Raw genomic sequence first — 21,154 nt, 5'->3', positions numbered from 1 at the left:
ACAGTGTAAAATAATCTCTTTGTGGCTGTCTGCTGGTTTACCGGAAACAGATAAGCCGAACGTGAAAGAGAAAACGATCTCACCCATTGATTCTCTCTGTCATTTTCAGCTTTGTCCTGAAATTTTGCTATGTCTCGGTACAGAAAATTTACTATTTGACTCATTGTCGGAAAGATGGGAGGGCGGCAATATTGCTGAAACAGAATAAACATAACTTTTTTTTTAAAGGGGTTCTCCGGTGCTTAAACATCTTATCCCCTATCCAAAGGATAGGGGATAAGATGCCTGTTCGCGGGAGTTCCGCCGCTGGGGACCCCCGGGATCATGCACGCAGCACCCAGTTTGTAATCAGTCCCCGGAGCGTGTTCGCTCCGGGACTGATTACCGGCGACTACAGGGCGACTGTCGCGACTGTCACGCCTGCGCCGGCGTGTGACATCACACTCCACCCCGCAATGCAAGCCTACGGGAGGGGGCGTGACGTCACACGCCGCCCGCCCTGTAGTCGCCGGTAATCAGTCCCGGAGCGTGTTAAAGATTTTTAATTGTTTCTTCAGCAGTATTGTTCCGAACACTTTGTGCGGGCTTCTGTGTTCAGGGCCTCCCCTCGTGACGTCACGCCGATCCCCTCGTGACACCACGCCCGCCCCCTCAACGAAAGTCTATGGGAAGGGGGCGCGACAGCCGTCGCGCCCCCTTCCCATAGACTTTCGTTGAGGGGGCGGGCGTGACGTCACGAGGGGCGGCCCTGAACTCGGAAGCCCGCACACAGCGTTCGGAACAATACACTTCCGGACGCTGGGGAGCGGAGCTCCGGAAGCAGGGCAGCGGAGTACCCCTTTAAACTGCATTAAAAAAAACTGCTAAGGCTAGGTTTCCACACACATTTTTTTCTGGCGTTTTTTGGAAAACTGTCACTACAGTTTTTGTGTCAAAGCCAGAAGGAGATTCAAAAGGAATAGAAAATATAAAAGGAAGGACTAATACTTCTCCTCCATACTTGATCCACTGCTGGCTTTAGCTCAAAAACTGCAGTGACAGTTTTCCAAATAACGCCTGAGACCAGTCTTGCACACAGTTTTTTGACTATTTTTGGCAGTTTTAACCACGCATTTTTTTAATGCACTGCATGTAAAATATTTTTCACAGTAACTTTTTTGCATTGCATTTGTGCATTTTTTGTGTTCTGGGCGTTTTTTTTTTTTTTTTTTTTTTTTGCTTTCTTTTTAGGTATGTCATTTCTTCTGATGTTTTTCAAAAAGAGCTGGGGGGGGGGACAAAAACTGAAAACAGTAATAAAAAAAAAAATGTAATTGCAAAACGTGCCTGGCGTTGTATTGTGGCTAATGCACAAGGCTTAAGACAGGTTACTGCAGTACAATGTGATATTTGTGTGGATATTTAGAAACCTGATAAAACATAAACAGGTGAACAGATTAACTAGGGAAAAAAATAAGAAAAACTTTTTCATGGACTAATTATCTTGTCACAAGGGGAATAGGCATTTTGTACAATTCTCGTCACAGAGACATTGTGGTGACAGATGGCTGATTCATACAAACAGTCGGTTTATTTGCTAATGTATAAACAAAGACCCTATAATCTTTCACCTGCCAAGCTGTTCGATCCTGACCCAACAGTCAAGGGCAGGACCCATAATGCATGTTAAGTGCCAAAACTAGGAAATATTGCAATAAGAAAGAAAATACTGAATTGAAATGCTCAATTAATCATATATTTGTTGTATTTTCTATTATAAGATGCAGCAAGACCTGAAAAAAGAGAGATCAAATGTCCAACCCCTGGCTGTGATGGTACCGGACATGTAACTGGACTTTATCCTCATCACAGGAGCCTCTCAGGATGCCCACACAAGGACAGGATCCCTCCAGAGAGTAAGACACATCATCATATCCTGAAGCCCAAGGCTGTCTATTTGGTGATCCACATTCCCCATGGCTTACTGCCATCCCCTTTGAAGAAATGTTATTTCTATGCACCGTTATCAAGGGTTGGGGAAGAAGAGTGACAGCTCTGTGAACTCATTTTCGCCTTTTTTTTTTAATAAAAAAAAAGGTTGTCACTTCACAGGCACATTAAGCCAATGATGCAACATAGAATCTTCACTACAGCAGCCATTATGAATGATAACATAGCAGGAATATTCTACTATGTTTACAATTGGTTAACCCCAGCCAATATACCATATTGAAATAGCTAATGTCATCATTTCTATTTTTTACAGTTCTGGCCATGCACGAGAATGTACTCAAGTGTCCAACCCCCGGCTGCACAGGACAGGGCCATGTTAACAGCAATAGGAACACACACAGGAGGTACTGGACCGTTAACAGCGGCTCAGTAATTCATTTCCATTAGATAAGATATGATCTAAGTTTTTGCATTGGTTTCTAGTTTATCTGGATGCCCCATTGCTGCAGCTGAAAAATTGGCCAGATCCCACGAGAAACAGCAACAGCCTGGAGATCTCACCAAAAATAATACAAACTCAGACAGGATACTCAGGTATGATCGAGCATATGACTTCACTGGGTGTAGTACACCTGATGCATCCTGAATTGCATGTCAGGTAGCCAAACAGTGGTGCAATCCTAATAGTATACAGCACTCACCGGAGATGAAATGCATGGAGTTTTATTGTATACACAAAGTAATGGACGTCAACAGGGTGACAGCCGTTTCATGCAATGTTCTGCACTTCTTCTGGCTCCTATGTTGCAGAGGACCAAAGAAAGTGCAGAAGGTTGTGTAAAACAGCTGTCACCCTGTCTGTTACCTTGTGAATACAAGAAACTCCTTGTATTTTCATCTCAAGTGCAGCACACTTATTTAGATGTGACTGTAACTATAGAAGACCTTGACCTTGTTATGTACACTAAGCACCATACAGTGAAAAGAAGACATGACAAAGTTTTAAGGGAGAGGGGTTACCCATTGGAGATAGAATGAGCTGGCATCTCTATAGCATGGGTACCCAAATCTGGCATACATGCATTGCAATGCCTTGATCGACAAAGATACCCAACTTAGTAGGTTATGGGTATGGTCTAACTTAGTAGGTTATGGGTATGGTCTAAATGTGACAGTAAGCCATCTAATAATTGGTCTACACTTAGACTAGACATGTAGCTAGTCTAAAGATGCGCCAATTGCATCAAACAGCCTGAGCCTTTGTAATAAATCTGCCACATTTTTAGACTATCCAGTCTAAGGACGTTTTACACAGGATGACTATGAGCTGAATTAGTGTACTGTGTAAAAAAAAAAAAAAACAGAGATCGGCCAACGAATGAGCCTCTACATCATCTGATTGCTAGGACTATGCTACCTACAAATTCTTGTTGGTTGGCTGCACACCTACCTGTGTTAATGGCATCTTTGATCAAAACTGAGGTAACAAAAAACCATACAGCAATTGTGGGCAACCCAGGCCACATAATTATTTAGCTGTATAAAAGGCTCAATAAACAAGCGCCGTGCTGCTAGATTGATGCATATATCAGGCCTGAGTCTGCCCATTTAACGAGACTTTGTTTCCATACAGTATGAGTAAATATGTCTGACCATTTTGCCTTATTTTTTTTTTATCACTGTGTACATAAGAAATATTTCTCTAACATACTTAGCTCTAATATATTGATAATACTTAATTATACTCACAGGCCCATGTGCTTCGTGAAGCAGCTGGAGATTCCGCAGTATGGCAGCTATAGGCCCAACATGGTTCCTGCAACGCCACGAGCCAACTTAGCCAAGGAGCTGGAGAAATACTCCAAGGTTACATTTGATTATGCAAGTTTTGATGCTCAGGTTTTCGGCAAACGCTTGCTTGCCCCAAAGATTCAGACAAGCGAAACCTCACCCAAAGCCTTTAAATGTAAGTATGGGTCACCATGTCATGCATTGGTCCACTTATTAACTAGGATACCAAGAGATAGTCAACAGAATTTTCAAAATGCTATTAGAGCTGCTTTTTGAAGTGTTGACTATGTAGATTTGTAATTCAAGACTTTGGAAATGAGCCGTGACCAACTGTATGTTGGGGCTGTTATGGTGGTCATATTAGTTGTCTCTAGAAAAATATGTTGTAGAAAAAGCGCAATTTATGGCAACTAGGCACTATAGGACAACTCAAGGACGTTTGCTGTTTAATAATAGGAGAATTTACAAATAAGATAACATTTGAGAAGAAAAAAGGTGCATTTTAAAAGGATAAGGTAATGCATTGTAATCTGCAGCCAGAATCTCTTTCTAGAGTACTGCAAAAATATGAGGAGGTTTAGGAAAACTGCTTGTAGATCTCAGTAGCCTCGAGAGGGCTTTCCCTCATAACTAATCCTACTTTCCAAGATCCTTATGTAATCCTGACACAGCTGCTCAGTAAAAAGCGTTCATGCTTCAGAGACGACTCAGCTATTGCAGCACAATGGGACTTACTCCTTTATTGCTGAACCCACACAGTACACAGAATGATGACGTTGGCTACAGGCCAAATTGGAGAAGTAGCGCTGACAGCCTGCGTTAGGACTGACGGAAAAGTCATTTGTTTCACAGCAAAAATAATTCTCCCGCTGAATAAGATCGCCTCATTTGCAATATTTGCAGAGCATTTTTCTGGGTAATTGTAGTGACAAAATAAATTCCTGCAAAGCAGCGAGGGTGACGAACCATCCCAGCACTGCTCTTCTCCTCTAATTCACTGACTGAAAATCCATCTGAGCTGGAAAGATTAAATGTAAAACTTCATGGAGGAGGTAGAAGCAAATTGAAGATGAATCTTCCCACTGTTTAAATTTCCCACAGGAGGAGATTTAAAGTAGTCACATAGCAGCCAAGGTAGCTCATAATGCCATTCATTAGGTTTTTGTCAGAGTTTCTTCTTGAGGATATATTGTATTTAGTGAACTATTTTTAGGTGTAAAATGTAATGCAACAATAAAATTGTCACTTTTCTGAGTATCAGGTATAATAAATGTACCTATATAATATACCATAAGGACCATATGAGGCAATATAAAACAGTTAAATGCTTAAAGAGTTTGGACAATCCCTTCTGTTGGCACATGCTCATTCTACACACCTGCTTCCTAACATGGTTACCTGTTTATCCTTCTACAGCTAAACCATTTCCAAAGGCCTCATCTCCTAATCACAGCCCATCCAGCAGTTATGTTAAAAGCACTTCCTCTTCCTCCTCTGGTTTTGATTACACCCATGACGCAGAGGCTGCCCACATGGCAGCAACGGCCATCTTGAATCTTTCCACGCGATGCTGGGAGATGCCGGAGAATCTCAGTACAAAGCAGCAGGACCTGCCAAGTAAAGTAAGTATCTTCTTCTTCATCTGATAAACCCATGGTGCTAACAGTGTTATCATATGCTGTAATTTATTGCACAGAATCATGATCCTGTTGGAAGCCATTATGTTCTTTTCACCTTATAAGTTGTTGTGCACATCCATTAAGGTTTTCTAAAGTCCACAAAACGGTCTAAAGAGATCAAAGTCACATGTCCAATCATAGGTTCATCTATATAAACCATTCTTCCATCCTGCTTGTTTTCCTCATTCTTAACTGTTGAATGTGTAACTCCTTTACAAATGATCTTATCCAACATCTTCTGTCCTTGTCTGTGGTTGCAGTCTATGGACATTGAAGTAGATGAAAATGGCACTTTGGACTTGAGTATGAACAAGCATCGTAAAAGGGAGAACACGTTTCCTAGCAGCAGCAGTTGCAGCAGTAGTCCTAGCGTGAAGTCTCCAGACCAGTCCCAACGCCAAAACTGCACCAGTGCCACAAGTAGCACTATGACCTCACCCCAGTCCAGCCAAACTTCTCGGCAAGATGATTGGGATGGGCCTATTGACTATACCAAACCAAATCGCCAACGTGAAGAGGAGCCTGAAGAAGTAAGTTACTGGTGGATGGCACTCCCTCCACTTGTTTAATTTACAATGTTTAACTTTAAGCAATGTATACTAGTAACTTGGAGTAGAGTCTTCTGTAGAGTCGTCTCAACCTGTGGCTCTCCAGCTGTTGCAAAGCTACAACTCCCATCATGAATTTTACAACAACCAGGGAGTCACAGATTAAGGATCACTGCTGCAGAGAATGATGCACCAAGCACAATTGTATTCCTAATTTATGATCTATGACTGCAGTTAAAGAGAGGTCCTAAGATTGGACAGTCTTAAGTAAGTTAAGTAATATATATTTAAAGAATTAAAACCTGAACTCTACTTTTATTTTTTTTCAAAGTCTGAACCTGCTGGAGCTTCGTTTGCTTCATCAGAAGCTGACGACCAAGAGATGCAAGAAGAGAACTTTGAAGACCGTAAATACCCCGGAGACGTGACGCTCAGCAATTTCAAACTGAAATTTCTCTCCAAGGACAGCAAGAAAGAGCTGCTGACGTAAGTAAAATGGAATATAATGTAAATTATTAACGTACGTGAGACACAATAGCTTAGCTTGAGCCCCAGACACATTTCGACAGGTAGGGGAATCTGTTCAACGTTACTGAAGAACCCAGTTTTTACATGACATACTCTTGTTGGGAGGGCAGGTAAGTGGGTGTACAGGCAACACTGGCGTTCCACTCATTGTCTATGCTGCTTTTGTTTAATAGTTGTGTATCAGTAGAGGTGACATCTAGAGGCAAACAAGTTTTTGTAGTTCACTGCACAGTTAACATACAGTCACTGGGGCTACAGTATAATGTTTTTTTGTTTCTTAGAATACATACATAAGCTCTAGGCTGGAGAGCGGAGCTGAGAAAATATTCTATTTTCTCAGACCCCTTCTCCAGCGTAGAACACTTTAGAGGTAAGTCAGTATCTTTGTGTCCCCATTTTGCTCAGATGTACCCCTGCATTTAAGTGTACTCATTGTCTCCACACTGTGTAGGCAGCCATTTTGTGCAGTCAATCAATACTAAGTACTCTCGCAATCCCATGCATATTAGTTCAGTCTACAAAGTTGCCACTTCAACTGTGTGCAGACAATGGGTAAACCTTAAGTCTGTCAGAGCATGGCCCTCCCGTTGGACTTACTTGAAACCAATATTTTCCCAGATATTTTGCTGCACAACGGGATATTCGGCCAATACGTGATGGGGGGTGCGCAAGTCCAAAAGGGGGCGATGGAGGAAAAAAAGCAGGAACCCTCCTGAATGAGTAAGTTCTATATTAAGCCTTCGCTTAGCATACCAAAATAAAGTAGCAACTTTGGGGATGTATCTTGAGACCAAGAGAATCACTGATTTTGGAAAGCTGAGCTAAGATAAGATAACTGTAGTTTTAGAGCTTTTCTAAAAGCAAGTGAAAACTTTTGGTTTTATGGTACATTCCCCAGAAATGTATAAATTGCAGTGCACCTTGAAAACAGAGGTATTTACCAGAGTAGAAGTTTCTTGTTTGTTAGGACTCAACTATTACAGGACTAGTAGATTTAGGTGAAGCATTGCCAGGGAAAAAAAGTCAAACATCAAGTTGGGCCTTATACATGTATACAAAACAGAAGGGCCAGGTATTTTAGTAGGAATATGACTTTGGTGCTTTCGCACATGAATATGAATGTGTCTAACGCTGATATAGACAACTCTCTAATACCCTAGATTATTGTCCTAATTACTGGAGCAAACTGAATTAGAATCTTATGGGGATGACTGTGGTAAAAGGGGCTGTAGAACCCCACGTCAGTCACTGGTGGTACACTGTGACACAACACTTTAGGAAGTGTATTCAGGTAGAGTTCCCCATCTTAACGGGTGAGCAGTTGTCCGACCAGAGGCAAATACAAGATTGTGAGGGTGATAAGGCCCTTGTACACCTTGCGAATACCTTTAAGAAAGTTACAAAGAGCAGAACAGTCCTCACAGCTAGGCCCAGGCTTGACTTGATTAAATACTGGTCTAGTTACTATGTGGCCTATTAGATGGAGGTATGCTTGACATAGCTTCTGGTTCTGGTTTCAGCTGTACAAGAAAATGTGCAATGTGCAATTAGTTTAACCCTCTGAATGCTAGAGGACTCAATGTATGCATGTTATGACAGAAAAAATACACATATGCAATGTCTATTCACCCAACTAGTCTTTATCATGACCTCTCCTTTTTTCTATATTGTCAAACCAGTATAAGGTTCATCAAAATAACAACTGAAATACCACCCAAAATAACTGCCTTTTAGCCATTGTTTAAGGAAATATTTATAGGTTGCTCAGTGGATTACTGATGTTTCCTTCTCCATCTGCCTTTTTGTCAATGAAATGTAGTTCTTTCTAGAACTTTAATATAAAGAATCTGTATGTATGATCGTAGACATTTTACAGTTTCTGGTCTTGGTACTCTCTGGAATTGTTCCTTTTAAGGACCTAAGAAATCTAAGAACATTATGCCTTTTGAAATAGTAATTTCAGTTCATGAACGCCACCTGCCTTGCCCTCCCCCCATGAGTAGATTACAAACATCCTTATGTGTTTGTTGTCTTGATCTCTAGTGTTGTGTATGTTTTTTATTGTGTAATTTGTCACTTTTTGGTGTGTGTGGAGATGAACCCCTAATGACTAAGTGGCTTTAATTATATGGCCCTTGTCTACTTTTGCAGTGATGGTGTCTTAATTTATTGCTTTATAAAAGCATGTCAGCAAAGCAAACAAGACAGAGCTATAGAGTACCGATTAACGCTCTCATTCTACACCTGGAAAACGGTCAATGACAGTCAATGGCCCTGGTCGGCTGTTTGACCTAGATAGATGCATAGAAGTAGTTTTGGTTGCAACTGAAGAATGAATGAGTTATTCCAAATTGCTTGTATTACCCTTCACTCTTACTATTTGCCTTTAAAGATCTCTTGATATTGTAAACCTGCTCACTAAAGCAGGATATACATGGAAGATCTGAGACAAACAATCATAGCCAATACTTTCTCATTACACACATCATATGTCTGTCTCAGAAACTGCAAAGGTATAATAGATGTGTGCAAAATGCTTTGAACTACAAAGAACAAGCACTTGTAAAGCTGGAATATACAGTGACATTAAAAGCCTGACATCCCACCGAGGATATATTCAACATATTGAAAAATGTTTGTTGTGGTTTCTGCATTCTAGTTCCCATAGAATAATAACAATGGTATTGCTACCAATGGTAGCCAAAGATAGGTGTCGGTAAGACATTTTCCTATGTATAGCCAAAGATAGATAGATAGGTCTCTGATATACATATGCTTGGCATGCAGAATTAAGAATATACATTTTTCTTGTTGAAACCTCTAGTGCCTTCTATTGACTTTGCATTTTCTCTGCATGCAGCTGCCCAACGCCAGGATGTGATGGAAGCGGACACATTACTGGAAATTATGCCTCTCACCGCAGGTTAGACCTCTCTTCACTGCTCCTTTGTGCTTTGGCTTGCAGGCTGTTTAGTACTTTCCCGCACACCCCTTTTTTTTATTTTGGCTTATCCAGTTATCTATCTGTTCTCTTTCAGTCTTTCTGGTTGCCCTCTTGCTGACAAGAGTCTCAGAAACCTCATGGCTGCACACTCTGCTGATCTCAAGTATGTTTGCGCTGAGATGAACTGCTACTCCTGCCTTTTTCCACTTAACCCCTCTTCTCTGCCTCCTGCTTGTCAAAATCTGCTGAGGCTTACCAAATGCTGCAGTGGGTCATTTAAAAAGGGTGGGGAAAAAAAACATAGATATGTCGCGTATTGACTACCAACAGTGTCTGTCATTTGAGCTCTAAGCAGATTTTGCATCTTTAGGGCTAATCTTTACACCCCTTGCCCCCCTTGCTTATTCTTATTTGCAACAGAATGGATGTCAAATATTTAACAATTTTGTAAACAATGGCAAGCCAATTTAGAGCATGCCTATCTGACTGCCTCCTGCTGGCTGCTATCAGCATTGCAAAGCTGACATTTGTATTAAAGTAAACCTGTCGCATAATGGAGATTATCAACTTGTGTGATATAGACTGTATTGGCACCTTGAAAGTGCTCACCATCACTCCTGATATATATAAGATAGATAGATAGATACATAGATAGATAGATAGATAGCGTTCTCATGTATATGGAGAACGGTCAACAAAATATCCACTTCCACTATGAACATAAAACAGATATACCTTAAAACAGATGTCAGCTTAACCATTCTACGATGAAATGTTCTACATCTTTCTGATGTTGTGTTTAATTTCCTCACCGGCGCCAAAACCGGACCTATACAGACCTAGTGCTTCTCATAGCTGATGGCTTGCTACAATTATGCTGTATATACAGTTGTCAAGATAATGCTCTTCGAGCTAAACATTCGAGCTAAACAATGTTATATGCTGATACATCAGGACAGAAAAGAGCTATGTATTACTGATGTGTTTAGCTCACAGGGGATCGTCTACACCAGTATTCTCCAAACTGCGGCCCTTCATATGTTGCTAAACTACAACTCGCTTATTGGGAGTTGTTGTTTTGAAACATCTAGAGGGCCGCAGTTTGGAGACCACTGATCTAGACCAATTGTAGCAAACACTAAGCTGTGAGATGTATAAGGTCAATATACATTTTCAAGTTGAATAGAAATGTCTATTATAAAGTTGCAGAACTTTTTCCTTATACAATGATTAATCATTAAGTGAATACATGACACAATGCCAGTTATACATGTCTAACACTATTTTCTTTTGGATGCTCATAAAGGACAGCAGTAATATTAGAATATCTCTATAATTTCTTCTCCAATTTTCATATTTTCTTTCTTCCTTTTTTCTCCAGGTGCCCTACCCCAGGATGCGATGGCTCCGGACACATTACAGGGAATTATGCGTCTCATCGGAGGTGAGAGCCCCAGGGAATTAATTATTCCGTTTATTTTTATAGCTTCCATTGTGTTTTTAAGGCCCATCCTGATGCTAAATCACACAGGACAAGGTCTTTCTGTGACTTGCATCATGAACCGTGTACTAGAAATGCCAAGGTAAAGATGTTAAAGGGAAAGTGTTTATTTGTCAGAAATTTTTAGACGCGGAATATTAATCAATGCTTGTGCAAAAGACCATTGCTCCACTGAGTACTAGGGGATAAGTTTCAGTTCGGGGGGTCCAATTCCCTAGGACCCATAAGGATCTCCCGTATGGGGCCCCTGCTCTCCGGCCAAATAGCGTGTGTCGACCACCGCACAATGCGGCGACTGACAGACCCTCTCAAAGCAGCTCTATGGCACAGCCAGAGAATGCCGAATGAAGCGCTCTGGCTCTCCCATAAAGTTGAATTGAGGGGGCATGTCAGCCGTCACTTTGTGCGGTGGTCAAACACGCCCCCTTCCTGTGAACTGCCAGGGCCCCGTACAGGAGATTTGGGGGGGGGGGGGGTCCCAGCAGGTGGACCTCCTGCGATCTAACACTTATCCCCTATCCTAAGGCTGGGGGATAAGATTTTATATACCACAATACTCCTTTAATTCTCCCCGTAATGAATCAGACTATAAGTTTAGAAAATATTACAGAAAGAAGTGCAGAATAAACAATGAATTTAAAAGTGGTATCTGGAAGCTAATTTATTATTATTATCTGGAAGCTAACTTATTATTAATAATAATAATCTTACAACAGGAAATAAAATGAAATTACAGATAACAAATGTAATCAATAGGTTTTATGGTATATGTGTCTGTGACTGACCAAACATATGCAAATAATAGTACAGAATTCTCATGAAGACTTTGCTGCTATTTTTGATGCGGCTTTCCCAGTGTGACCTTTATTAAAGCTGTCATTGATTTCAATGGGAGTTCAGTGAAAGTGGAATCACGTGGCAGAAGTAACATGCCATTTATTTTTTTCTGTGTAGAAGAAACCATTATGTAGTTTTGGGAAATCCCACATTTGTTTCCACGTGCGCCACTGGAGATGGTTTTCATGGTAAAACCATGCTATTTTTAATGTAGAATTCAGTGCGGCTTCTGAATCAGAAACAATGCAGGTTTTACCCACGTGAGCTAAGATGCTGCAGTTTATTAGTGCGGGTTATAAAAGCCGAAGAGATCAAATCCTTCCAAGTAACATCTTTATAAATGTATGTTGTTCCTAGAAATAGCATAATTCTGGGCATAATTGTTTTCCATAGAGGAATGTGTATAATTGCCCCAGGGGACATGGCAGTGCCTCATTCTCTGGGTTTGTTTGCCATCACACTCTCTATATAGCGTCACAGAGGCCAATCAGGTGAACAGTCTGGGAATAGGTTGTACGGTGTATTCGAACTGAACATATGGCAGTAATTACATCCTCTTCTATAAATTTATAGCTTGTCAGGCTGTCCTCGTGCCAAGAAAAGCGGAATGAAAGTTACACCCACTAAGGATGACAAGGACGACCCGGAGCTAATGAAGTGAGTAGAACCTGAACACGTGATGGAAAGAATATAAGAATCTATTTGAGCAAAAAAATAAAAATGTGTACAATGATTGCAAGTGAAAAGTGTTTGTAATGGCTTATGCGCATATTAATGAGAAGCCCTTGAGGCAGCCATTGTGAGAGCTGCATCGAACACATCAGAACGAATCAATGAAATCATTGAAAAAAGATTTTATAGGAAATAAAACTGAATGTTAGCAAACTAAAAGCAGATGTTACTAGGCCTGCCTACTAAACCACCCCAATGGTGCCAATATACTTTACTATTAGTGCCCCTATATGTGCTACAATATTTTCAAAGAGATAACTATGTACGCATGCGTCACATGTTGTGGCCACAGGTTGAGTTGTTGTGTTTTTTTTTGACAAGTATATAAAAATCAAATGCTTAACCTGTACTTGCTGCAAGTCTCATGAAAGTGTACCTGTCATCAACAAAAACTTTTTATATAATGTAGATAATACCAGTATATGTATATTTGTAATATACATTAGCTTACAAAAATGTGTATATTTTTGGGTGAAAAAATGCTGTCCCTGCAGCTATTGAATGTGTGTCTCTATGAGGAGTCCAAATACAGGAAGTGAGGGCAGGACAAGCAGGGGCTCTGTGCAGACTCCTGGTTTGTCAAGCATCTTGCTGTGTGAGCCTGGAGTGTGTCATAGAGCCTCAGTACACAGAGCCCTGCTTGTCCTCAGTACACAGAGCCCTGCTTCTCCTCACTGCACAGAGTCCTGCTTGTCCCCACTGCACAGAGCCCTGCTTGTCCTCAGTGCACAGAGCCCTGCTTGTCTTCAGTGTATAGAGCCCTGCTTGTCCTCAGTGTACAGAGCCCTGCTTGTCCTCAATGTACAGAGCCCTGCTTGTCCTCAGTGTACAGAGCCCTGCTTGTCCTCACTGCACAGAGCCCTGCTTGTCCTCAGTGCACAGAGCCCTGCTTGTCTTCAGTGTACAGAGCCCTGCTTGTCCTCAGTGCACAGAACCCTGCTTGTCCTCACTCCACAGAGCCCTGCTTGTCCTCAGTGCACAGAGCCCTGCTTGTCCTGAGTACAGAGCCCTGCTTGTCTTCAGTGTACAGAGCCCTGCTTGTCCTCAGTGTACAGAGCCCTGCTTGTCCTCAGTGTACAGAGCCCTGCTTGTCCTCAGTGCACAGAGCCCTGCTTGTCCTCACTGCACAGAACCCTGCTTGTCCTCAGTGCACAGAACCCTGCTTGTCCTTACTGCACAGAGCCCTGCTTGTCCTCACTGCACAGAACCTTGCTTGTCCTCAGTGCATAGAGCCCTGCTTGTCCTCAGTGTACAGAGCCCTGCTTGTCCTCAGTGCATAGAACCCTGCTTGTCCTCACTGCACAGAGCCCTGTTTGTGTCAGTGCACAGAGCCCTGCTTGTCCTGAGTACAGAGCCCTGCTTATCCTCAATGTACAGAGCCCTGCTTGTCCTCAGTGTACAGAGCCCTGATTGTCCTCAGTGTACAGAGCCCTGCTTGTCCTCAGTGTACAGAGCCCTGCTTGTCCTCAGTGCACAGAGCCCTGCTTGTCCTCACTGCACAGAACCCTGCTTGTCCTCACTGCACAGAACCTTGCTTGTCCTCAGTGCACAGAGCCCTGCTTGTCCTCAGTGTACAGAGCCCTGCTTGTCTTCAGTGCATGGAGCCCTGCTTGACCTCAGTGCACGGAGCCCTGCTTGTCCTCAGTGCACAGAGCCCTGCTTGTCCTACATATACAGAGCCCTGCTTGTCCTCAGTGCACAGCACCCTGCTTGTCCTCACTGCACAGAGCCCTGCTTGTCCTCAGTGTACAGCACCCTGCTTGTCCTCCATGCATAGAGCCCTGCTTGTCCTCAGTGTACAGAGCCCTGCTTGTCCTCAGTGCATAGTGCCCTGCTTGTCCTCACTGTACAGAGCCCTGCTTGTCCTCAGTGCACAGAGCCCTGCTTGTCCTCAGTGTACAGAGCCCTGCTTGTCCTCACTGCACAGAGCCCTGCTTTTCCTCAGTGCATAGTGCCCTGCTTGTCCTCACTGTACAGAGCCCTGCTTGTCCTCACTGTACAGAGCCCTGCTTGTCCTCAGTGTACAGAGCCCTGATTGTCCTCCATGCATAGAGCCCTGCTTGTCCTCAGTGTACAGAGCCCTGCTTGTCCTCAGTGCATAGTGCCCTGCTTGTCCTCACTGTACAGAGCCCTGCTTGTCCTCACTGCACAGAGCACTGCTTGTCCTCACTGCACAGAGCCCTGCTTGTCACCAGTGTACAGAGCCCTGCTTGTCCTCAGTGCATAGAGTCCTGCTTGTCCTCAGTGTACAGAGCCCTGCTTGTCCTCAGTGCACAGAGCCCTGCTTGTCCTCACTGTACAGAGCCCTGCTTGTCCTCAATGGATAGAGCCCTGCTTGTCCTCAGTGTACAGAGCCCTGCTTGTACTCAGTGCATAGAGCCCTGCTTGTCCTCAGTGCACAGAGCTCTGCTTGTCCTCAGTGCACAGAGCCCTGCTTATCCTCACTGCACAGAACCCTGCTTGTCCTCACTGCGCAGTACCCTGCTTGTCCTCACTGCACAGAGCCCTGCTTGTCCTCAGTGTACAGAGCCCTGCTTGTCCTCAGTGCATAGAGCCCTGCTTGTCCTCACTGTACAAAGCCCTGCTTGTCCTCAGTGCACAGCACCCTGCTTGTCCTCACTGCACAGAGCCCTGCTTGTCCTCAGTGTACAGAGCCCTGCTTGTCCTCCATGCATAGAGCCCTGCATGTCCTCAGTGTACAGAGCCCTGCTTGTCCTCAGTGCATAGTGCCCTGCTTGTCCTCACTATACAGAGCCCTGCTTGTCCTCACTGCACAGAGCCCTGCTTGTCCTCAGTGCACAGAGCCCTGCTTGTCTTCAGTGTAGAGAACCCTGCTTGTCCTCACTGCACAGAGCCCTGCTTTTCCTCAGTACATAGTGCCCTGCTTGTCCTCACTGTACAGATCCCTGCTTGTCCTCAGTGTACAGAGCCCTGCTTGTCCTCCATGCATAGAGCCCTGCTTGTCCTCAGTGTACAGAGCCCTGCTTGTCCTCAGTGCACAGAGCCCTGCTTGTCCTCACTGTACAGAGCCCTGCTTGTCCTCAGTGGATAGAGCCCTGCTTGTCCTCAGTGCATAGAGCCCTGCTTGTCCTCACTGTACAAAGCCCTGCTTGTCCTCAGTGCACAGCACCCTGCTTGTCCTCACTGCACAGAGCCCTGCTTGTCCTCAGTGTACAGAGCCCTGCTTGTCCTCCATGCATAGAGCCCTGCTTGTCCTCAGTGTACAGAGCCCTGCTTGTCCTCAGTGCATAGTGCCCTGCTTGTCCTCACTATACAGAGCCCTGCTTGTCCTCACTGCACAGAGCCCTGCTTGTCCTCAGTGCACAGAGCCCTGCTTGTCTTCAGTGTAGAGAACCCTGCTTGTCCTCACTGCACAGAGCCCTGCTTTTCCTCAGTACATAGTGCCCTGCTTGTCCTCACTGTACAGATCCCTGCTTGTCCTCAGTGTACAGAGCCCTGCTTGTCCTCCATGCATAGAGCCCTGCTTGTCCTCAGTGTACAGAGCCCTGCTTGTCCTCAGTGCACAGAGCCCTGCTTGTCCTCACTGTACAGAGCCCTGCTTGTCCTCAGTGGATAGAGCCCTGCTTGTCCTCAGTGTACAGAGATCTGCTTGTCCTCACTGCACAGTACCCTGCTTCTCCTCAGTGTACAGAGCCCTGCTTGTCCTCAGTGCATAGAGCCCTGCTTGTCCTCAGTGTACAGAGCCCTGTTTGTCCTCAGTGTACAGAGCCCTGCTTGTCCTCAGTGCACAGAGCCCTGCTTGTCCTCACTGCACAGAGCCCTGCTTGTCCTCACTGCACAGAGCCCTGCTTGTCCACCCACACTTCCTGCATTTGGACGCCTCACAGAGACACACAGACAATAGCTGCAGGGACAAAAGTATACTCATTTTTTAACCAATGTATAGTACCAACATACATATAATGGTATTATCTACATTATATAAAAAGTTGTTGTTGATAACAGATATTTTACACTTTAAGCTGACAATAGCCAGTTAGCCAGGTAAAGTATTTTTCATGAGTGTGGGAAGAGGAAACGCAAGCTGACAAAGAGAGGACTTACATGGTCCACATAAATGACACCTCTTGAAGTCTTCATCATACTAACATTTAAACATTTAATACTGCCTGGCCTTGGAGCTTGAAGTCAAAACTACCATTATATTATTACAAATAGTTCTCTAGATGTGAGATGATAAAACATCATCTTCCATTGTTGGCGGAAAGTGGATGGGCCTTTGAAAAGTGCCAGGGTTACTTAGTCAGTAAAATTAATATTAAAGCATTATAGAAAGAAAAAAGAATCTCTATGAGTGTTTATTTTTGTACTAGCTGAGTACCCAGCGCTGCCCAGTTTTTCCTACTTATCCTTGTGGGGGAGGAAAAGCAAATCCTGACCCCATATCTCCTCCTCATATCCTAACCCCAAATCCCCTCCTCATATTCTGTCCTCATATCCCATCCCTATATCCTGTCCCCATATCCTGTCCTGATATTCCGACTTCATATCCCAACCTCATATCCCAAACTCATATTTCGTCCCAATATCCTGTTCTCATATCTAATCCCCATTTCTAATCCTCATATCCCGCCCTCAGGTGGGGCTGAGTTGTGATGAAGATATTGTAAACTGAAAATAAAAGGGTGCGGCTTAAAGGGTTGGGGTGTCTTTGCAAGATGGGGCATGGAATGCGTGGACGGTGTGGCTTGCCAGCCAGACTGATGCATTCACCAGGAGATGTAGAACGGAGCTTGTGGAGTATGGTACCGGAAGTCCCATATGGTTTTATGGGACTTGAAACAAAAACCCATCCTTCACATACATAAATACACACATTGAGTTTTATATATATATATATATATATATATATATATATATATATATATTAAGAGGGATATGAAATAGATTGATCGATATAATCATGAATATATTTATCTTATTCCTACAAGTGATACCTAACAATATAGCAAGTCCTGTAGAGTATTCAGTTTATTCGTAACCTATTCTCCGAACCTTCAAGGGGGGGTGTTACCTTGAAAAGTACGGCAAACTGTGTACACCAAGGGCGATCAGAGACGAAAATGAAAAATAAAATGCACTTAAATGGCATCTCCCATCGGCATCGAGCGACAGTAACTATGGTAAAAAGTGTTGCGCAACAGCGAAATATTTATAATCTCCCGTGGCTGCAAAGTGCATATTGTCACTGGGTGGTAGGCAACTGGTCTTCTATCAATAGTTACCCCCAGCAGCTGAGCTAAGCATTCTGGAATGGAAGCTATTCTGTAGCTCTGTCAGGGTATTACCGTCTGCTTGGAACAAGGCTGAGCTCTGCTGCCACCCACTGAGAGAAGAGCAATTCAGGATCCATCACTGTGTTAATCATTCTTCAAATAAACTACGGCAGATGTTAAACCAAATCCCACTCTTTACAATTATTGCAAATGGCAGAAACCAACGACAAGCGGCCTTTCCACTTTTATTGGCATGCTCATCCTCTAAGGGGTTAATGTAGAGCAGACAGATGTTTGACACTGTTTAATACTATTGCAAAGACGTAATGAAAGCTGTATTAACCACATAAGGCAGGTAGCATAAGGGCCATAAAGGTGTGATAGAGAAGCAGGCCTTCTCTCAAGAGGATTCACTAATTTGCTTCTTGATGTAGAAACACACGGTTTTCTTATGAATTTTTGGTGGTTCCTGCTGGTGAGGATATTAGGAGAAAATTGTGCTGCATTTACAGACAATTAAAATCAAGATCAGCGTTTCTGCTAGACAGAAATTACATCAGGTCTGTTCTTTAGCTTCAGAGAAGAATTTTTATACAGTAAATAATACAACCATGTTCAGCATGTAAGACGAGATGCAAAGTGGAACCATCACTTAGAAGACATCATTGGTTTTTTCAAACAACTGACATGGCAAAAGTCAATGGTAAAAAACAAATCTGTTAGCCGAGACCCCACCATCCCTCTTAATTAATATATATATATATATATATATATATATATATATATATATATATATATATATATAACTCAATGTGTGTATTTATGTCCCATACAACCATAATGGTTCCATTCATTCAATTAGAATTCACAGAAATCCATGTTCCTGCCACTGAAACATCGTCATTAATGATTTCTACAACTAAATCTGCCATGTGTGAATCCACCACCACCCTTACAATCCTATTTGAGAAGTATATCAGTATATTAATCTCTGAAGTCCATCAAAAGAGCACTGATTGACTGCGCACAGCATCACATTGGACGCCGACCCAAATGCCCATTTCTCAATACCACACTAATTTAATAAACCAGGCACATTTTGCAAATTTTTTGTACCCAATGCATAATACTCTACAATTCTTTTGCAGCTACAATAGTAAATCTGGGCAATAGTGTTTGCTTCTAGAGATGAGCGAATTTACAGTGATTTGATTCGTCACAAACTTCTCAGCTCGGAGGTTGCTGACTTTAGCCTGCATAAATTAGTTCAGCTTGGAGAGTGATGTATATGTGATGTAACTCAAGATCAAGTTATGCAAAGTATTCGTAAAATCACTCAAAATGCAAAAAACTATAAATCATTAAGTTACAATTTAATTCTAAATATACACAATAATATGCTGTTAGAAATATAGCCAAACTTTCTGTTTTTTGCTTAGGTGCCCAGTTCCAGGCTGCGATGGACTTGGACACATAAGTGGTAAATACGCATCTCACCGCAGTGCGTCCGGCTGTCCTCTGGCTGCTCGGAGACAAAAAGAAGGCACTTTGAATGGATCTGCATTCTCCTGGAAATCTCTGAAAAATGAAGGTCCAACATGCCCAACCCCAGGCTGTGATGGATCGGGTCATGCCAACGGAAGCTTCTTAACTCACAGGAGGTAAAAACATAGCTTTTTTTTTTTTTCTTTAATCATCCACCTTTATTTATAAAACATCTATCATGGTTTATTAAAGCTTTCTGAATCTGGTCTGCCTATAGACTGTTACTTAAATAATGTATTTTAATCTATAATATCTTTAACCTATAATAAGAACTTTTCTTTAGTCTGTCAGGTTGTCCACGGGCCTCTTTTGCTGGTAAAAAGGGAAAACTCTCAGGGGATGAGCTTCTTGGAACAAAATTTAAGACCAGTGATGGTAAGTGACTATGAGTACATTGTTCATTAGAATGAAAGGGCAGTACTGTTAGTCCAATAGGCATGTCACTGCAGAAAGTTACACTGCTTATAGGTATCATCTGTGTTTCTGCAGTGTTAGAAAATGATGAGGAAATCAAACAGCTCAATAAGGAAATCAATGAGCTCACAGAATCCAACTCAGAGATGGAGGCAGACATGGTGAACCTACAATCTCAGGTCAGTGCTTTCATATTTTTTGACAAAATATTTAGATGGAGATTTGTCAAAACCTGTTCAGAGAAAAAGTTGCTAACTTGCCTATAGCAACCAATCAGATTGCTTCTTTCATTTTTCAGAGAAGCAATCTGATTGGTTGCTATGGGCAACTCAGTGACTTTTCCTCTGGATAAGTTTTGATAAATCTTCCTATTAATCTCTCCACAGTAATGTGCTATAGGTACACCAAACTTTACTGTATTAGGGTTTGTATGATGATACCTATATACTGTATTACATTAGACCAGGAATCAAATATACTGTCTGGTGGGGTCCTTTGTGAGAGATCTCTCCAGGGCCATTTTCTTTGAACAAGCATGATATTATCTTTAAAGCAGAAAAGGCTTTAAGTTATGAAGGATCACACGTATCGTATTTTGCTATGTATTTGCTGCTGCGTGTTTTCCTACCCATTGGAAACAATGGGTAGCAAAATACGTAGATGATTTTGCTACCCATTGAGTAGCAGTGGGTAAGAAAGTATGCAGCAGCAAATACGCAGCAAAATACGGCATGTGTGACCCTACCCTTAGGCTGGAAATATGCAACATGTAGATTGTAGTGTCCAGTGTCAATATTATTGTCAATGTGGCTGTGTTGTTGCAAACAACATAACACATGACACAACAGTCACTCAAAGTCCAGATATGATAGAATTTTGGTCGCATGTCACAAGTCGTGCATAATTTTGCCAGCTTGAATCCTAATTTAAGTCGCATAAGGGTGCGTTCACACGGGCGTATTTGTCAGCGGATCCACTGACAAAGGCCCCTAAAATGCTGCCCTCTTTATGCCTGCTAATATTGGCAATCCGCCGCTACCAGCAGACACACTGCGATGTGCGAGTTACCCTGCAGTGTACTCGCACACATCTCGGCCGCTCTCTGTGTAGCTCAGGGAGCCGGGGGAGCGGCTGCAATGTGCGGATACACTGCGACTCGCACTTCACAGTGTGTCTGTTGGTAGCGGCGGATTGCCGCTATTAGCAGGCACAAAGAGGGCAGCATTTCAGGGGCCTTTGTCAGCGGATCCGCAGTTGCGGATCTGCTGACAAATACGCCCGTGTGAATGCACCCTAAAAATGTGCTCTATGTGCAACTTCTCTGCAAATTGTCTACAATTTTACAAGTTGCTCAAAAATGTTTGGTCGAACTACTTAGATTAGATGTGATTAGCTGTCACGTGACATTGCATCATGTAGCCCTAGCCTCCTAAGAGTACCATTATCTATAATACTATACCTGTGAT

General features: G+C 42.8%; 1 protein-coding gene across 2 annotated transcripts in view; it reads left to right on the top strand.

Moving 5' to 3' along the window:
* Window positions 1-21,154, top strand: part of MYT1 (myelin transcription factor 1) — a 67,732-nt gene that overhangs the window by 42,995 nt on the left and 3,583 nt on the right. Inside the window, exons 8-22 of one of the 2 annotated variants that reach the window (XM_056548348.1) lie at window positions 1,761-1,895; window positions 2,246-2,336; window positions 2,416-2,526; window positions 3,684-3,898; window positions 5,140-5,345; window positions 5,663-5,932; window positions 6,282-6,436; window positions 7,097-7,198; window positions 9,339-9,401; window positions 9,517-9,585; window positions 10,804-10,866; window positions 12,334-12,417; window positions 19,169-19,390; window positions 19,558-19,649; window positions 19,764-19,867. In XM_056548348.1, coding sequence (XP_056404323.1) covers window positions 1,761-1,895; window positions 2,246-2,336; window positions 2,416-2,526; window positions 3,684-3,898; window positions 5,140-5,345; window positions 5,663-5,932; window positions 6,282-6,436; window positions 7,097-7,198; window positions 9,339-9,401; window positions 9,517-9,585; window positions 10,804-10,866; window positions 12,334-12,417; window positions 19,169-19,390; window positions 19,558-19,649; window positions 19,764-19,867 — 1,982 coding nt within the window. The remainder of the gene's footprint in view (window positions 1-1,760; window positions 1,896-2,245; window positions 2,337-2,415; window positions 2,527-3,683; window positions 3,899-5,139; window positions 5,346-5,662; window positions 5,933-6,281; window positions 6,437-7,096; window positions 7,199-9,338; window positions 9,402-9,516; window positions 9,586-10,803; window positions 10,867-12,333; window positions 12,418-19,168; window positions 19,391-19,557; window positions 19,650-19,763; window positions 19,868-21,154) is intronic. The other variant, XM_056548349.1, reaches the window with a different exon arrangement.

Source organism: Hyla sarda, chromosome 12 (genome assembly GCF_029499605.1).
Source record: "Hyla sarda isolate aHylSar1 chromosome 12, aHylSar1.hap1, whole genome shotgun sequence".
NCBI classification, from domain to species: Eukaryota; Metazoa; Chordata; class Amphibia; order Anura; family Hylidae; genus Hyla; species Hyla sarda.
This window is presented reverse-complemented; position numbering and strand designations above follow the sequence as displayed.